Source organism: Girardinichthys multiradiatus, chromosome 23 (assembly GCF_021462225.1).
Source record: "Girardinichthys multiradiatus isolate DD_20200921_A chromosome 23, DD_fGirMul_XY1, whole genome shotgun sequence".
Classification (NCBI taxonomy): domain Eukaryota; kingdom Metazoa; phylum Chordata; class Actinopteri; order Cyprinodontiformes; family Goodeidae; genus Girardinichthys; species Girardinichthys multiradiatus.
The window spans coordinates 30,803,568-30,822,854 of NC_061815.1; the positions used below are offsets into that span (position 1 = coordinate 30,803,568).

The following is a 19,287-nucleotide window of genomic DNA, read 5'->3' on the forward strand; positions in this document are numbered from 1 at the left end:
TTATAATAATGTTATTTTATAATAATGTTAAACATTTATTTGATGTTATTTTGGTATCCATACATAAGACTTGCGTAAAAATGTAGAATAAACATGTGCTTTTAGAAGCAGTTTTTAGGTGTTTATTGTTCAGATTAAAATCCTGTTTTTTTGAGAGAGTAACACCAGAATAACAAGCTGATATTAGCTGGCTGGTAGGTCCGTCTGTTGAAGTTGCCAGCCTGTGGTCGGCGGTTTAACCGACATGCTGCCCATTGTTTGCCAAGTGTCATTTTAAAAAGGCCTTACTTTAATGAAATTGATGGCTTTCGCTCCCTTAGTTTCCAAATCATGACTTTGGTTTTTCGGCATAAAAAGTATTTTCCCAACAGACAAATTTGTCTTTCTTGTAAGTGAGGGAGAGGTGGTGTTTTTCTGGGCAGCTGACCTGCAGTGTGCAGCACACAGTGGGGAAGGGGCAACCCTATGATATCTCTTTTGCTTCATAAGCTCGAGAAAACTCTTGCACCTTATCTGGCATCTCTGGAAAAGGATTTTAAACCATAGAGTTGGGAAAACTGACCAACTCATGCCTTCTTGGTTCCTCATCCAGCTTAGTTTGTCACGGCTGTTTTAAACCTTTTGATCATTGCCTGGACTGTAGATATTAAGTGAAAGTTTGAGGGAGTAGGTATTTTATTTCCAAGTCCTGACCTATGAATATAAACGCACATCAGCCCTTACTTGAATGGCATGTTCTCATGTCTTTCCTGTTTTCAAGAGTGGCCTAATAAAATAGGCCTCTCTGTCACAGAAATGTATACTGTAGAAACATAAAAAGTCCTGAATTACTGATTTTAATGTTCCTAGACACTCAGAACATCTCAAAAAAGGAATCTAATATTTTAGTACCATTTAGTACTATTTAGTAATATTTTACTACTAGATGAGCCAATAATTGTAGAGCAAGTGATTTTATAAAATTAAAAAAACGGTTTTCTCCCACAGAACAAATAGACACAGATTAAGGTCGAGATTCTTTATTATGATGCTGCAATTAAAGATTAATTTATTTTAGGTCTTTTAAGAAGGGGTACCAACATTTTTAGTGTGCTGTAGTAGTTAACGTGGGAGGTTCAATATAAAACTGTTAAAAGACAAACACTAAGGCTCGAAAGGTGAGGTAATATATTAAGGTTTTAACTATCTCTAAAGTAATGCCTATATGAGGTATCTTCTCATACAGGTCCTTCTCAAAATATTAGCATATTGTGATAAAGTTAATTATTTTCCATAATGTCATGATGAAAATTTAACATTCATATATTTTAGATTCATTGCACACTAACTGAAATATTTCAGGTCTTTTATTGTCTTAATACGGATGATTTTGGCATACAGCTCATGAAAACCCAAAATTCCTATCTCACAAAATTAGCATATTTCATCCGACCAATAAAAGAAAAGTGTTTTTAATACAAAAAACGTCAACCTTCAAATAATAATGTACAGTTATGCACTCAATACTTGGTCGGGAATCCTTTTGCAGAAATGACTGCTTCAATGCGGCGTGGCATGGAGGCAATCAGCCTGTGGCACTGCTGAGGTCTTATGGAGGCCCAGGATGCTTCGATAGCGGCCTTTAGCTCATCCAGAGTGTTGGGTCTTGAGTCTCTCAACGTTCTCTTCGCAATATCCCACAGATACTCTATGGGGTTCAGGTCAGGAGAGTTGGCAGGCCAATTGAGCACAGTGATACCATGGTCAGTAAACCATTTACCAGTGGTTTTGGCACTGTGAGCAGGTGCCAGGTCGTGCTGAAAAATGAAATCTTCATCTCCATAAAGCTTTTCAGCAGATGGAAGCATGAAGTGCTCCAAAATCTCCTGATAGCTAGCTGCATTGACCCTGCCCTTGATAAAACACAGTGGACCAACACCAGCAGCTGACACGGCACCCCAGACCATCACTGACTGTGGGTACTTGACACTGGACTTCTGGCATTTTGGCATTTCCTTCTCCCCAGTCTTCCTCCAGACTCTGGCACCTTGATTTCCGAATGACATGCAGAATTTGCTTTCATCCGAAAAAAGTACTTTGGACCACTGAGCAACAGTCCAGTGCTGCTTCTCTGTAGCCAAGGTCAGGCGCTTCTGCCGCTGTTTCTGGTTCAAAAGTGGCTTGACCTGGGGAATGCGGCACCTGTAGACCATTTCCTGCACACGCCTGTGCACGGTGGCTCTGGATGTTTCTACTCCAGACTCAGTCCACTGCTTCCGCAGGTCCCCCAAGGTCTGGAATCGGCCCTTCTCCACAATCTTCCTCAGGGTCCGGTCACCTCTTCTCGTTGTGCAGCGTTTTCTGCCACACTTTTTCCTTCCCACAGACTTCCCACTGAGGTGCCTTGATACAGCACTCTGGGAACAGCCTATTTGTTCAGAAATGTCTTTCTGTGTCTTACCCTCTTGCTTGAGGGTGTCAATAGTGGCCTTCTGGACAGCAGTCAGGTCGGCAGTCTTACCCATGATTGGGGTTTTGAGTGATGAACCAGGCTGGGAGTTTTAAAGGCCTCAGGAATCTTTTGCAGGTGTTTAGAGTTAACTCGTTGATTCAGATGATTAGGTTCATAGCTCGTTTAGAGACCCTTTTAATGATATGCTGATTTTGTGAGATAGGAATTTTGGGTTTTCATGAGCTGTATGCCAAAATCATCCGTATTAAGACAATAAAAGACCTGAAATATTTCAGTTAGTGTGCAATGAATCTAAAATATATGAATGTTAAATTTTCATCATGACATTATGGAAAATAATTAACTTTATCACAATATGCTAATATTTTGAGAAGGACGTGTACATTGTTTCCATATTGTCATTTGATTCATGGGTAGTGTTACACACAAGGAAAAATCTCCAGAAAACTGTAATAGTCTGTTGGCTCAGGGTACAAAACCTGTAGTACCTGGCGGTAAACTGTACTGACATCTTCCATGGCTGTACTACAAATGTAACATGACACTGCAGTTTCCAACCTTGGGGGATTATTTACCGTGTCTTGAAGTGAGGTAAACGGGTTTGGCTTCTCATCCTTGACGTGTTTGGGTGTAACTGAGGACGAGGGCATGTGGGGCCACAATACCGAGGAAAAACACTCGCTCCACACATCCCAAAGGTAAACTCTGACATATGGTCACCTAGAAGATAACCAAAAGGTCACCCATGCTCTGGAGAGTTCAGCTAGATTTATTTAAAACCTAAACTATTTAAATATAACCCTGTCAAAGAGTGACACAAGTCTTCCACAAGCCCAAGAACATGGAAAGAAAGTTGGGATTTTTTTTACTCGTCAACTACAAAACTAATTACTGCCCATAACAACAATGCTGGAAGCTGTGCAGACACAGGAATGCCAGTTACTAACACATCTTTTAGCCGTGAACAAAACTACAAACCTTCTGGAACCAGGTTATTCAAACTTCGGAGGACATTTTGGGATATAAGATCCCCAAGGACCCCATTATTGTGTAATTGGCTGTGATTGAAAATGATCATATTCATAAAAAGGATATCTACCTATTCAGAAACCTGATAAATGCCAGTAAAAAACTGGTTAAATATTGATCCTCCCAAGCCCAGCACAGTGGTTGAAAATAATAGAAGAAATTTTCAATATGAAAAAAATGACCAATTGTCTCAGGACTGAAGTTCGGTTCTTTGAGCAACACTGGAGAAAATGGTCTGAGAACGCAAGAAGAAAAGGACGAGACCACAGCGGACCTAACAAGTCTGCACGAAAAAATAAAACGGTTGACCCCCCCACCCATTGTTACTCTATCATGTATGTCATTGTGTAAAAACTGTAAAAAATACAAAGTAAAACAAGCAAATCAAAACAATGCAGATTCAGAATGAGTAAACCATGTGTAGGAAGTTAAATAACAGAATGAAAGGCAAAACATTTCAAATCATCAATCGGGTGTCGTCACAGATGCCGTTTTTTGAACTGTGTGCTGATACGCCAGATGGTCTCTGTCCTCTTTAGCCCAAAGGATTCAGTGTGAATCCATGATTTCAAAATGTTAAAATCATCAGAGCACACAACTGCCTTTCCTTCTGTCTCAGTCCACCTCAAATAAGCCTGTCTTCAGAGAACGCCTCTGCATTCTTCTCAATGTTTTTCAACTTGCATTTATGACTACTGTTACAAACTGTGTTCCTGAGCCAATGCAATGGCTTTCTCCATTCAACATTTCTGTTAGTAAGGCAGTGTTTAACAGGGGCCTGAGGACCATGGCCATGCAATATTAGTTTTTAAGGCTGCGTATTGTACAAAGAGTTATTTTTCCAAGACTGCGGAAAGCTTTTGATGATATTGTGTGGCATCAGTCAGAAACTAGTCAAATGTGCAGTGTTGAAATGAAACATAAATGCATTTGTACTGTTAGGCAGAGCCACAAGATCAGAGGAATTTTATTCCTTTTTTTAGTCAATACAAATATGTTAACATTACTTTTAGTTGTGAACTCATAAAAAACATTTTTTTAAATAAACTGAAAAAGTTTCCTTTTAGTGAAAGGTGCCTATTTTGTATCAGAGTACTGTACCCTCCACAACTATTACTGTACCACCTCTAATAATGATGTGCAAGGAGCTTAAAATCAATGTATCGTAGCATAGTCTCACACACCGAAAGGTTTCAAAATACTCCAACCCTTATTTCCATATATCGGAAACAAAATCAATAAATAATTGTTCCAGCAAAATACCAAAATGGCACAACCTCCAACGTAAAAGTATCTCAAGAATGTTGTTCCCCGTTTACATTTTAAAAGTTATCTATGACCTTCTGTTTCCCTAAAGTATAAATTTGCCTCGCACACACAGACCCATTTCCCTAAGCTGCTGTTATAAATGGGAAAGACTATAGAACATGACATTCAGGTCTGGCAGATGTGTGTTAATCATTGTACGTATATATATATATATATATATATATATATATATATATATATATATATATATATATATATAGAGGGAGAGAGAGAGACAGAGTTTAAAACTACTTATTGAGAATAAACTATTAAATATACTTTTCCTTTAACCCACATTTCTGTATTAAAATAGTTTTTTATTGCTCTGATGTAATATTCTTTTGTTAAATGTCATGTTTTCTTTAGCTGTAAGTAGAAAATCATCATAATTAACAGAAATAAAGGCTTTAAAATACCAGTCAATGTGTAGTTTCTATATAATGTGTGTTCATTTAGTGAACTGACTTCCTGAAATAAATGAACCATAATAATAATATTTTTATTTACTGAATATGACTGTATTTAAAATCTGGCTTTAAACCTTAAAAACACTTCAAAAATATAATTTCCTAGTCTTGCAAGCTGATTATCCAGCTCTTCCCTGGTCTTTCTCATCAACGTATTAAAATCTATCAAGTAATGAAACAGTGAAATGGTTGATAAAGTCTGAAATGAATGAGCAGCTGCATGATGCGGACATAGAAGCAGGTTCATTTCCTGCCCTTGAGTTTGTTGTTGATGCTCCGCCGGAGCTGCTCTGCACTGACGAGCGAAACAACGTCAGCAGGTGTGCATTTGATCAAACTGAATGACATTTACCCAGGTACCTTTGAGACTGAGTAAGCAGTAAAGACCTTTTGTTGCCTCACCTGTGACTAGAAACATAAAAACAGTCTCAAAAGCTGAGTGAATGGGAGCTGTGTAACTCAGCGTACAGTGGGATCCTGGCGAATGGAGATGTATACCAAATGACGTTTGTGTGTTTTTCCCCACTAGGCTCTGCTCTTGCATCTGTCTGTCCCCAGCGACTGACTCCCAAACACTATTGGACCTTTTGTTGCTTTTGTCTGTCTTTTCCTTTTTGTTCTAAGCATCATTTCCCTCCTATTTCTTTTGGTTTTTTTCCCGTTCGTCACTCATCTCTACCCTCACCTCGCTCTAATTAACACCTACTGCAGGCTCTATGTGCCGTGGTAAACCCCCAGGGACGAAGCTGGAAAAGGAGACAGCGAGAAGGAAACAAATACAATGAGACATCAGAGAAATCAACTGAACAAGTGAGAAATGAGAAGATGCAGATGGTGGCTGCTGGGTATGCAGCACTTGATGGATACGCTTAAAATCAGGAGATGTGGTTCAAAAGTAACTAAATAAGTTTACAGTGTTGCAAAAACATATTTGCCCCTTTGAGGATCTTGCTTTTTGATAACAAATATAAATAAATGTTATATCAAAGACAACCATAATATATACAAAATGCAGTTATGATGTATTAAGGGATGAAATCTATCCAAACCAAACTAGCCTGATACAAAAACATACTTACCCCCTTTCATGAATCAGAGATGTTCATAAGTCATTTTGTCCAAGTCAAGTTCCAAGTCTTTGAGGGGCAAGTCCAAGTGAAGTCTCAAGTCCTTTGCTCCAAGACAAGAGTCAAGTCTCAAATCTCTAATGACCGAAATAAACATTTTCTAATCAAATCCATGACATCTATGTCACCTCTAACTCTGCATCACTGTAGGTTAGGAACCCAGAGCTGTACTGTTTGTCTTTAGGCCTAATTATCATTTTATTAGATTAATATTTATTGACAGTTTTAATTATTCAACATTTATTGAGCATCCAAAAATCTGATCAAGGCTGTTTTAAATTATTTTGAAAATTGATCAAATGTTATATTTACCCTTTTTGGAAAATGAATACTGTAGGTATTTATGCTCTAAAGAAAACAATTGAAAGAAATTCAAACATGTTAATAACGAATTTCTAAATGAATCAAAGTGTTTTTGTTTCTGTAATGACAAAGTTAATATCTGTTTATTCCTGTCTTCATATTGTCCACTCCTTCACTATTTAGTGCACTAAATAGGGTTTCTAGTGTTTTCTTCTCACTGTAGGCTCAAGGATTTTTTCATTAATATTGGGAAACAGTTTTGTAAATCGACATTTAAAACCTTTGTTTTCAATTATGTATATTAAAGCTCTTTGAAACATGTTCAATTTTTAGGTATACATTACAGCATAATTATTGAGACAAAGAGTAGTATGCACAGGTACATCCAAAACATTTTGAATATCGTGAAAAAGTTCAGTATATTTGTCACTAATTTCAGAAAGTGAAACTCATATATTATATTACGGAGCCCGGCAGGTGTCAAAGCCAGTGGAAATCCGTGCTTACGCTTTACCAAACTGAGCGCTCAGTTTTGCAATCCGTCTGCATGGTTTGTTTGATTGATTAATCAATTATGATTAACCAGAGTTTTTAAAAAAGCTGACTTGAATTTCACTAGCCACATTCAGGCCAGATACTGCCAGACGTGTAGAATCAAGAAATCCTTTAAACAGAACCTCCCTGGCAATATGAATTAGGCTAAAATATCTCAAAAACAACACTTCATGCTCCAATCTATAGAAAATCAAGACCATTAGAAAAAAGTAATTGACATCTATCAGTATGAAAAAATGTTATAAAGTGATTTTTACAGCTTTGGGACTCCGACGAACCACAGTGAGAGCCATTATCTACCCAAAAGACAAAGCATGGAACAGTAGTGAACCTTCCCAGGAGTGGTTGGCCTACCAAAATTACTCCAAGAGCATATTGACGAATTATCCATTTTGGAACAGAATCCAAAGCAACAACTAAAGCTCCGCAGGCCTCACACGCCTCAGTCAAGGTCAGTTTTCATGATTCAACAAAAAGGAAGAGAGACTGGGTAAAAATGGCCTCCATGCCGTAGTTCCAAGGTGAAAAACACTCCTGATGTAAAACACGAGGCCAAAAACACATGCTTATTCCTGGATATTCTTTAGACTGATGAGACATCTGTCTCTGCAAATCCACCAGAGACCCGAGGACAATCTTAAACGCTGTCGAAGATCTCGAGGTGCTTCACTGCACACGTGCACGACGTGATGGGAAATAAGTGAGCTGCCTATTCTGATGGATAGAGCAGGTTGTTTATGAGTTAAGGTGGAGCGTTTGTGGGCATTTGAATGAGGACAACAAGGCCTTCAACTGATCATTTTTAGCCAAGCAATGGCCCTGTCATGCACTGATAAATGAAGACACAGAAAGACAGGCACACTGGTGTGTCCTAAATAGTTCACCACAGAGGCTGAAGACACATGCAGGAACACACTGAAACTAACTGGAAAGGTAAAAATGGCAGCATAGTGGAAGGAGTCTGAGAGGCTGAAGATGTTTGAGCGAACCAAGACAAAGAAAACAACCACAGGCAAATGCTCACTGCCCCAATTTGCAAACCCCAAAATACACACACACACACAGGCTGTGTAAACGGTGTGTGTGTTCAGAGCGAATGCAGCCACTGCATTAGTGGTGTAGATTTATTACAAATATTGATTAACCACGGATGACTCAACTGCACACTTGTGTTGCAAAGTACTGAGTCAACAATACGTAGAAAAATGACTGTTTATATCCGCAGCACTCGACGACCATAAATTATGAACTATTGACTTTGCACCTGTGCACACTAACATGGAGGAAGTAAACCAGAAGACAGACGCACGCGGAGCGGCATGCAAAAGCATTGTGAACACCTGCCACAACGAAGACCTGCCTGTCACCAAACACAGAAAATCCACACCAGAACAATGTAATTGAATCACCAAATTGAAAGAGGTTAATTCTTGACATAATTCCTTTGTTCAAGCTTTATGGCGGGACTGCAAGATTAAAAACTGCAGGTATCTTTCCATGCAATTCATATTAGATCATAAATAATCAGACAGGTTGGTACTCACCTCCACCTCCTCCGAGCAGACTCTTATTGGCTGGAAGAGAGAGAAAAGAAGAGCCAATGAACATGACTGAACTATACAGAGTCAGACACATTAAATGGATTTTACAGGATGACTCAAAAAGGTGCAACGGCATAACAGATTTTCATATAAATCAACTAATAAATCAACATCTTCACATTACAGGATTGGTGGCTACTGCCTGCGTCTGCAGCTTGTTCTTAACATGGTGAATCCATCTTATCCCAAAACTTATATACCTAATTTTATCAATATTGTCAACATCCCTTTTTTTCCTCCTCCTGAGAAATAACAATTTAAGTTGTAAACCCAGCAAACATCATAAGTCCTCTTTAATGGAAAATAAAAATCCTTTCCTTGACCATCTGCAAGAAAATTCAATGTGCAACAGCAGCAAAGCGATAATCAACACAGGCACACAAACACACACATTATAAAACATGAATTAAGTATAACAGTCAACACAAGAACAAGGGAACATGTTGGAATAAAGTGTACTTATACAAACTTTTTAACAACTTTTTCAAACATCCTAGGTGTGTTTTGGATGCTTACAATATTTCACTTTTAACACAGATTAAATTAATACACAAAACAAAAGCTAACAGGGTCAAAGTTATTAGTCCCCTTAATGCCTCTATTCATTTTTGGATCTTGTTTTCTGCAGGTATTTGCTGTTTTCAACCAGCCTGACCCTGAGGAGTCCCAGTGTGTTCTTCTCAAGCTCCTCCTCATTTGATGGCCTTCTGGCATGGACCCTTATCCTCAGTTTACCCCACAGATTCAGGGACGGGATTCAAGTCACGTCTTTGTGGAGGTCATTTTGTTATTCTGGAGGTAGTTCTTTATCAGCAGAACAGTGTTGTTTCGTTAATGATGACAAAATTAAGGCAACCCTTTTTTCATGACGATAACAAGGCGATGACTAGGTAAACATGGCTCTTGGATGACAAAAACATGACGAGACGTGTGTGAGTTTTAGTGGACAAGACTAGACGAACATTTTAGTGGGTGGTCTGTCAGACTTTCAAAATGCATAACGTTTGTGCCTATTGTGCATGTAATCTGGCAGCTAAAAAGCAGCAGTGCCGCTCCATCCTATCCTTGTTTGGTCACGCCCACCACCACCACCAGTTCATGATTCATTGATGGACCATGGGGGTCGCGGCACATTCTACAAAGGGAACCACGAGAGGATCTGTGGACTTATTTTCAATATGATCCATTTGAATGAAAACAAAAAGACTAAGACTAAAACTAAGATGGCTGCCAAAAACACTGCAGCAGAAGTGACCTAGATCTAGTTTTTCTGATGAATGCTTTAGGTTTTCTTTCAAGATCTTCACGTCCTTTTTTCTTCATGATTTCTTCCACCTTGACCAGGTGAGCTGCTTCTTTAAAGGTCAATGAGCTACTACCTGACATGCTTCCATTATGCACCACCTTTCTCCAGATTGTCCATGCAAACCTTTTTTTATCCCTCTCCCTCTTTGTGAACAAGTCCAAACTAATCTATTATTTTTTATTTTCAAACAATCTATATGAGGTTTGAGCATTAAAAGTTAAAGCGCATCACCGCACAGACGTAGTTAATGCTAAACTCAAGGGATGAACCAGTGTTGTTTTTACATAACCAATTTACCAACGAACCATGTTTAGACCAAACCTTTAAACACATTTTGTTCTTGTTTAGTCAAATACAAACAAAATCAAAAGATATCACAGCTGAATAGACAGAAAAATAGTATTTTAGTAGCATCAAAGTGATTCCTAAAGATCTACTTTGGACCTTCCTTAACTACACACTGCACAATATGTTCTCAATATGCTGAGGGCTGGACAGAACCAGAAGCCGGAGTCACAATGCAAACCTTTACAGACAAATTAGAAACAAATTAGAGGTGGTTTAAAGTGTTGTCACAGTACTGTATTTGTGACTGACAACAATACTTAATGCAATTTATTTTTCTGCATTATTAGTCATATAAGGGGAAAATGATGGAGAGATCATAAGCTCGCAGACTTTGTTTAGTCTTGATTTCAGTCCTCAACCAGAGCTTTATTTTTTTCAGTTCAACAACTGTCCAGAAACTTCCTGAGATGATGTATCTTATGGCAGAAATTCAGTAATGAAACCAGTTTATTTAGTTTATTTAATTTTTTGTATTTATTATAGAAAGAAAGAAAAAGGAAGGGTAGGCAGAGCCTCATGCTGCCATGTTATAAACATTAACATGACCATAGCATACACAGTCATGAGCAAGCTTCATACAGCTCAGTTCTTGTTACCAACAGGCACAAAGTACGTATGTCATGTTGCCTTGGCTGATGCTGCCCTGTTGATTGGGTTTTTCACAGAATGTACCAAAAAATGTGCTCGGCTGGTCACAGAGTTGACATGAGGAAGATACAGTTCTCACAGCAGCCTTCCAGCGTGTTTTCTCATTTTATACCAAACAACATACATCAGGTATGCTACAAAAGTCTTTGTTGTTGTTGGGTTTTATTATTTTTAATTGAACCTTTGGTTCATTCAGGTTAGTCCTTATTTACACCTTCATCCTGAGTTTTCCATCACCTGTATCTACACATACAGTTGCTGGATTTATCGATACTGACAATAACGGCTAGTTTCAGTTCTCATTATAATAATAACATTAAGTTTAGTATAGTGTTGATGTATCATTAGTAAAGGAATCGGTGTGTTGTTGCACCCTGTTTCACCACGAGGATGGTGTGTTCAGGGTGTACAGATTCAGTTTTTTGTCATTTTGCTAGAAAGCCAAAAAGTGTCATTTTGGTCTAATCTGACCAGAGCCCCTTCTTCACGTATTTACTTTATTCCCTACATGACTTGTGATATCAGCTGTGATTAACCCATATTCGTAGCTCCCCTCAGTTTTGTTTCAATCATCACAATGTCCCCACATATCTCACTGAGTTTTCTGACCCGAAAGACCGGGGTATTGGCATAAAGGATAGTGAGAGTGGACCCAAAGGGCAACAAATATTCTTGTCAAGAAGTATTTTTTGAGCATTGCACCAGAAATAGAAAAGCCCTCCAAATATTGCCTCCAAGCTGTCCTTTGCAAATGTGATATTGCACACATCGATATTGAGAAGACAATTGCGGTTATATCTATTTGGCAACTCTACTAAATGCAGTAATTTTATTCATGTCCTGAACGTAACCCAGCTAAAGCTACTGAAAACAACAACTTAATCCTTAGACTTGTTGGTGACTAGAATCTCCAAAGAATAGAATATTTTTCGGACATTTTACATTAAGGAATAAAGCTGAAGCTGTTTCTCCACATTTACCCAGTTCCCCCATTATGTAATATGTTTCAGGACTTCTTATCGGGATTAGCCCTGATCACTCCAATCTCTTCCACAGCTCACTGTAATTCCAGTTTATAGGCAATCACTGAGTTAATTTTAATCAAGTGGCATTTCTGGTGCAGGCACCTTGATTTGATGGCTAGAATAAGAACCAGAAGGTTCTAAATCTTATCAAGGAGAACAGAGGGGCACAGCACATCATTAGAGGCTAACTCCACTGCCTGCGAAGCTAATGAATAAACTCCTGCAGTGTCTCCAGTCGTAAGGATTACAAACAATTCAGTCGGAGGAAAAAGAGACACAATATGGCTTGATTTGTCTTTTTTTTTTTTGTCATTTGTCATTGAAAAGTCCCTCTTAACGAAGCTTTTCTTACAAATAACAAAAAGGTGACTGCAGCTTGAATACAATACCAGGATAATAAGCTTGTTTTACAGACTGAAATAATGCTTGTAGCTTAGTCGGCCAGTGTGCGCCCAATCATTACCCTTCCCTACTTGTATCATGTCACTGCACAGCTTTAAAAGTGTAAACTGCTGCCAGGGTGATAAGCCTGGCTGTGGATGCTTTTAACATATGTGATACACAAGTGTTTTTCTCACCCACATAACCAAAAACGCGTGGAGTCAGCAACACTAGCCTGGGGACATCTACAGTGCCTTCAGTAAACTCAAACCTGACCAAAAACCCATCCAAATCATGTTATTTTGGTTTTTGTTTTGCTGCTTTTGCTTCACATTCTTACTGATGTGACCGTAGTATATGCTGATCAGTAATCATGTGAGAGGCAGTCAGAAAGTTGTGTCAGAAAACACAGGGGGCTTCCCTCATTTTAGTTGCCAGTTGCCAGTGGGCACTGTGCCGGACTGTGTGCTGCATCAGGAAACTTGGTTTTAAGGCTGGAGGAAGAACAGCTAAATCCACACATGTAATTTGATTATTTATTATTATTCAAACTTCAAATTGCACTGCCTCATTACTGGTAAATAGCTGCTTTTTTGCCTTGAAATACATTTTAATACTCTTGTAGGAAAACTCCAGCAAAAAGCTGCACAGCTAGTCTGAGAATTTGTAGATGGAGAAAATTCAATCTAATTTAGATGTAAAACAGTTGTGGTTCATAATTCTTCAACTCATCCAGTGCTGATGAGCTGCATGCTTTACAAACAGGCCAGATCAAAATCTAGCTTTGGGTTACTCCCTTCTGAGCAGGTTTAAAACACCACATTCCTTATATGGTGTAAATTCCTGAGAGTTGAGAGACAAATCTGACAGAAGGAGATAACATGAAGCTCAGACACAAGGAAGAGCTTTAGTTTTTTCAGTTCAAAATGACTTTATTAATCCCAAAGAAAACTTTAATGTAGTAACTCGAACAATCTATGTTTCTTCACAGAGCCATTACCTTGCCCATCTCTGATAAACCCGACAACTGCAGACTCATCCCAGTATTTCTTACTCTAACTTATATTGGGCGTCTGAGTGAAAAAGAATGGTGAGAGTACGGTTCCTTGTGGTGCTCCTGTGCTGGTAACCACCTGGCACTGGAGCAAAGCAGGGATGCTTCCACAGCACAGCAACCTTCTGTCAGTCTAAGGTTGAAGAGGTCCTGGAGAATCTCACGAAGCTGGTCTAAATAGCCCTTCAGAACTTTGATGCTGATATCGTCTAGACCTGCAGCCTTGTTCTAGGTAAGTCTCCCCAGGTGACTCTAACCGCTACATGCAGGCAGGTGAGGGGAACATGCAGCACCGGCATCTCCTGATTTGGTTAGAGACAGCTATGGAGTACCAGCAGGATACATAACCAAGGTTGAAAACAAGGCAGATGAGGTCTGAACGGAAAGCTTTGGGTCATAGGAGGATTGGAAGTCTGTTAGGCTGTTGGTAGAAGAGGAAGATGATGAATGTGTTCTTGAACTGAACCAAATGAAAAACATGTTTAATTCACTGGCTTTATCCAGATTTCTATCAATTCTATCTTCCTTCTGCTTAAAGCGTGTGATAATCTTCATCCGTGACTATACATCTTTAGCACTGTTCTGCTGAATTTTGCTCTCCAACTTCATCCTGAAAGCCTTCTTGCAGTCTCTAATGTTCTTTCATTTCCATTAGTTACCGATCAATAATTCCCTGTCTCCATTCCTGAATTTTCCTTCAGTTTCAGGTGATCCAGGGTTCCTATTGGGAAGAAACCTCACTATTAAGGTTGTGATGGCATAATCCACACAGAATTGCATCAGTGACACACTCATACATGGCATTGATGTGAACTCTATGTAGCTCGTAGATTACATTTTAGCCTTAGAGACCAAAAGACCCTGCCAAATCTTTTCTGTTTCCTGTGACCATCTCCTCAGTTCTAATAATCACATGTTGCCTCTGAACAACATGGTGCACAGAGAGACTAGGCTGCCTTTCAAAGAGCAGGTTTTGCACGAGTTGTACGTAAAAACTGCATGTGGCTTTTAATGTAAAATGAAGTCCCTTCATCAGTTTAAATTAAACCTGGGTGTCATCATTAAAAGGTAAACCTGTCACATTGATCTTTCAAATTTACTTGAGCAACACCAGCTGTTAAAATAGTTATCACTCATCCGTTGTTAACACAGGAAACTTGTCTTTATTTCACTTAAAGGCTGTCTGTTTCAGTAGTACTGTCTAATTCACTCGATCAGGAGATTCCTGGCTTAAAGCAACCAAATGCACTACTTTACTCCCCATTTATACCATTAAAAACAATGTAAATGACAGATTTGGACATTGTAAGTTTGGATCCGTAAGCTGCACGTCACTACGTAGGGTTTTGGAACCAAAAGCAACATCCAAAGTTTATATCTATGCAAGAATGAAAACATGCTCAACAGTCCCAGGTGTCATAAACTGTCATACTACCATAAGATGTATTTTAAGGTAAACTAAATACCTGTAGAAATTTAATGAATGAGATAATTTGGCTCTGGTGGAGCTCAAATGTAAACATAGAGCAATGAGAAAGCTAAGTGCAACCCATGATCCAATAGTTTATAGAGCACCTTTAGAATCAGTAACCAAAAGTAGTCGTTTTCTGTCTGTCACCATGCTGTGGAAAGTTTCTGGCCCAATCTCCTTTACATCATTGTCTGAGTTCATTGAGGTTTGCAGATATTCATTTCTGCACAGCTTTCTTCAGGTCCCACAATAGAATCCCAATTTTTTTTCAGGCATTCTGCTGTTGATTTACTGCCACTTTTCGGATCTTGGTAACGTCTAAATATATAAAAACCCAATTTTGACCAAGCTTCAGCTAACTGACAGACAGGCTCATGTTTGACTCTAGAATACCTTGGTGTACACAGGAGATCACAGTCCATCCAAGGCTGAGTGGGTATGAGGGGTTTCTGTTGATATGCTGTGTTTGGTTTGGTTTGAAATATGTATTAAGGCCAGACATCTCTACTTTGGTCTCATCTGTCTAAAGGACATTGCTCCAGAGGTCGTGTGGTTCATTCAGACAAATTTTTGCAAGCTGCCATTTTCTTTTTAAGCAGAAGAGACACAGCACCCTTTCCAAACAAAAACACATAATGCCCTCCACAGTCCTGGAGGAGATCTGTAAACAACTTGAAATTGTTTTTCTTTTTTTTTTCTGAAAAAGCAAAATCTCACTCTGAAAAACATATTCAGAAAATTTATTCAGTTGAAAAAGAATCCATGTTAAAAATAACCAATAACCTAACAAAATAATCAGAAACTACTAACATTTCCCATCAAATAAAAGTAAATGAAGCAAGTTTTAATTTATACTTTTTAGGTACTTTTAGGCTTGGAAAGACAAGAAAGCATGTAATTCAAGTAAGACAGATGAATAGACTGAATTTATATAGTATGTTTTTAGTCATGCAGACACTCAGATCACCTTACACTAGAGTCACATTCACAATGCTCACATATTCATACACCAATGAACAGATGAGTCGACATCTGGATTAGGAGTTTTTACACATCAGATCTTTGTGGAGGGTGCTACACTTGTTCAGTTTTTCTACGTGAACTATTGAATCATCCAATATTTACCATGATAATTGAGGCCAGTAAAGTGAAATGTGAAGTTTTTGCTACTTCTCTGTTTATTGTATAGTCCTACCTTGATGTGAATTTGCACAATTTATCTTATAGTGGAATGATGGACTTTAAACACTCTGGAAATTACTTTAAAATATTGATAGAGAAAGACAGTTGCCTCTCTAGAGTTATTGCTGATGACTTTCCTGACTGACATTGTGCTAACACCCACCTGTGCGCTGCGGGGTAGCAAACTGCCTAGCCTCCTTGCTTTTACAGAAATGCTCTCACTGATGATCAGTTCATTAGCTGTGTTTATTTAGCAGCAACTCGCCTCTTCATTCCTCCTTTGGAAGCAGCAAGAATATACTTAGTTTATCTTGGGAGCATTGACCGTCATGGAGATTATGTTATTGTCATTACTATATTTAGTTCAGCTTTAAACACTGCTGTCTATGGTAATGAAGTAAGTGTCAAGAAGCCATTTTTGTGAGGTTAAGAGGTTTTTGGCACTACCAAAAACCCCTTAATTAAGTTCTAAATAGGGAAAAAGATCTCACTGCTGAGCTAAATGAAACACTGCCTCTAAATACTAAATGAACATATGTAACATTGATTGCAGAGCAGATAAAGTTCAGGACAGTGAAGCTGCTGACTGAAAATAATCCTATGAAAGAGATGGAGATAAAGAAAAATACCTGCATGAGTATACAGGTCCTTCTCAAAATATTAGCAAATTGTGATAAAGTTAATTATTTTCCATAATGTCATGATGAAAATTTAACATTCATATATTTTAGATTCATTGCACACTAACTGAAATATTTCAGGTCTTTTATTGTCTTAATACGGATGATTTGGGCATACAGCTCATGAAAATCCAAAATTCCTATCTCACAAAATTAGCATATCATTAAAAGGGTCTCTAAACGAGCTATGAACCTAAATCTGAATCAACGAGTTAACTCTAAACACCTGCAAAATATTCCTGAGGCCTTTAAGACTCCCAGCCTGGTTCATCACTCAAAACCCCCAATCATGGGTAAGACTGCCGACCTGACTGCTGTCCAGAAGGCCACTATTGACACCCTCAAGCAAGAGGGTAAGACACAGAAAGAAATTTCTGAACAAATAGGTTGTTCCCAGAGTGCTGTATCAAGGCACCTCAGTGGGAAGTCTGTGGGAAGGAAAAAGTGTGGCAGAAAACGCTGCACAACGAGAAGAGGTGACCGGACCCTGAGGAAGATTGTGGAGAAGGGCCGATTCCAGACCTTGGGGGACCTGCGGAAGCAGTGGACTGAGTCTGGAGTAGAAACATCCAGAGCCACCGTGCACAGGCGTGTGCAGGAAATGGGCTACAGGTGCCGCATTCCCCAGGTCAAGCCACTTTTGAACCAGAAACAGCGGCAGAAGCGCCTGACCTGGGCTACAGAGAAGCAGCACTGGACTGTTGCTCAGTGGTCCAAAGTACTTTTTTCGGATGAAAGCAAATTCTGCATGTCGTTCGGAAATCAAGGTGCCAGAGTCTGGGGGAAAACTGGGGAGAAGGAAATGCCAAAATGCCAGAAGTCCAGTGTCAAGTACCCACAGTCAGTGATGGTCTGGGGTGCCGTGTCAGCTGCTGGTGTTGGTCCACTGTGTTTTATCAAGGGCAGGGTCAATGCAGCTAGCTATCAGGAGATTTTGGAGCACTTCATGCTTCCATCTGCTGAAACGCTTTATGGAGATGAAGATTTCATTTTTCAGCACGACCTGGCACCTGCTCACAGTGCCAAAACCACTGGTAAATGGTTTACTGACCATGGTATAACTGTGCTCAATTGGCCTGCCAACTCTCCTGACCTGAACCCCATAGAGAATCTGTGGGATATTGTGAAGAGAACGTTGAGAGACTCAAGACCCAACACTCTGGATGAGCTAAAGGCCGCTATCGAAGCATCCTGGGCCTCCATAAGACCTCAGCAGTGCCACAGGCTGATTGCCTCCATGCCACGCCGCATTGAAGCAGTCATTTCTGCAAAAGGATTCCCGACCAAGTATTGAGTGCATAACTGTACATGATTATTTGAAGGTTGACGTTTTTTGTATTAAAACCACTTTTCTTTTATTGGTCGGATGAAATATGCTAATTTTGTGAGATAGGAATTTTGGGTTTTCATGAGCTGTATGCCACAATCATCCGTATTAAGACAATAAAAGACCTGAAATATTTCAGTTAGTGTGCAATGAATCTAAAATATATGAATGTTAAATTTTCATCATGACATTATGGAAAATAATTAACTTTATCACAATATGCTAATATTTTGAGAAGGACCTGTATGTAGAGAGGCTGAGAGCTCAGACCACATGGATGAAAACACCTCTGACAGATGAGTACCACTTGCACAACTGGCCACCTGGGTCTGCACTGCATGCCATTTCCTTGCTCCCTTTGCCACATTTCATGTCTGTTTGAATGGCAACAATCCATTAAACAAGGCAAAACACAAAGAGAAAGCCTTCGCAGATAGTAAAACTGCAGGGCGCTGAGCTAAAGATGTGTATTCTTGCTACAGAGTTGTGAAAAAGTATTTAACCCCTCACAGATTTCTTCTGCCTTCAAATCATCAAGTTCATTTTAGTTTCAGACAAAAGTAACCAGAGTAAATACAAAATGCAGTTTTCTAATTACTTCAATAAGAGAAATCAGTTATCAAAGCCAACATGGCCGTATCTGAAAAAGTAATTACCAACCTTGCTAAATCACAAATTATTTGTTATCAGGTTTTTTTTGTTTGAAAGCAGAGTAATACCTGACTAGCCACGCTCAGGCCTGAATGAAGAAATTAATTAATAAAAACTATCTCGCAAAATAAAGCAGGCCTTGAGATCTCAAAAACACCACATCATGTTCCAATCTAAAGAAAGGTGGTGGTAATGTGATAGTCCTGGGTGCTTAGATGTTCCAGTTCAGTTCTAGACCTGGATAACTTGCTGTTAATGATAAGACCATGAATTCTGCTTTCTAGATATCATAAAAATCCTAAAGTAAAATGTTCAGCCATCAGTTTGTGACCTTTAACTTACGTGTAGTAAGGTGAAGTTGTAGGGTCTTGT

The 19,287-nt window shown here is 39.0% G+C and overlaps 1 protein-coding gene across 2 annotated transcripts in view; it reads right to left on the reverse strand.

Moving 5' to 3' along the window:
- The window catches only part of macrod1 (mono-ADP ribosylhydrolase 1), a 226,039-nt gene that overhangs the window by 108,179 nt on the left and 98,573 nt on the right, over positions 1–19,287 (reverse strand). For both annotated transcript variants that reach the window (XM_047353216.1, XM_047353214.1), the window contains exon 4: positions 8,786–8,815. In XM_047353216.1, coding sequence (XP_047209172.1) covers positions 8,786–8,815 — 30 coding nt within the window. The remainder of the gene's footprint in view (positions 1–8,785; positions 8,816–19,287) is intronic.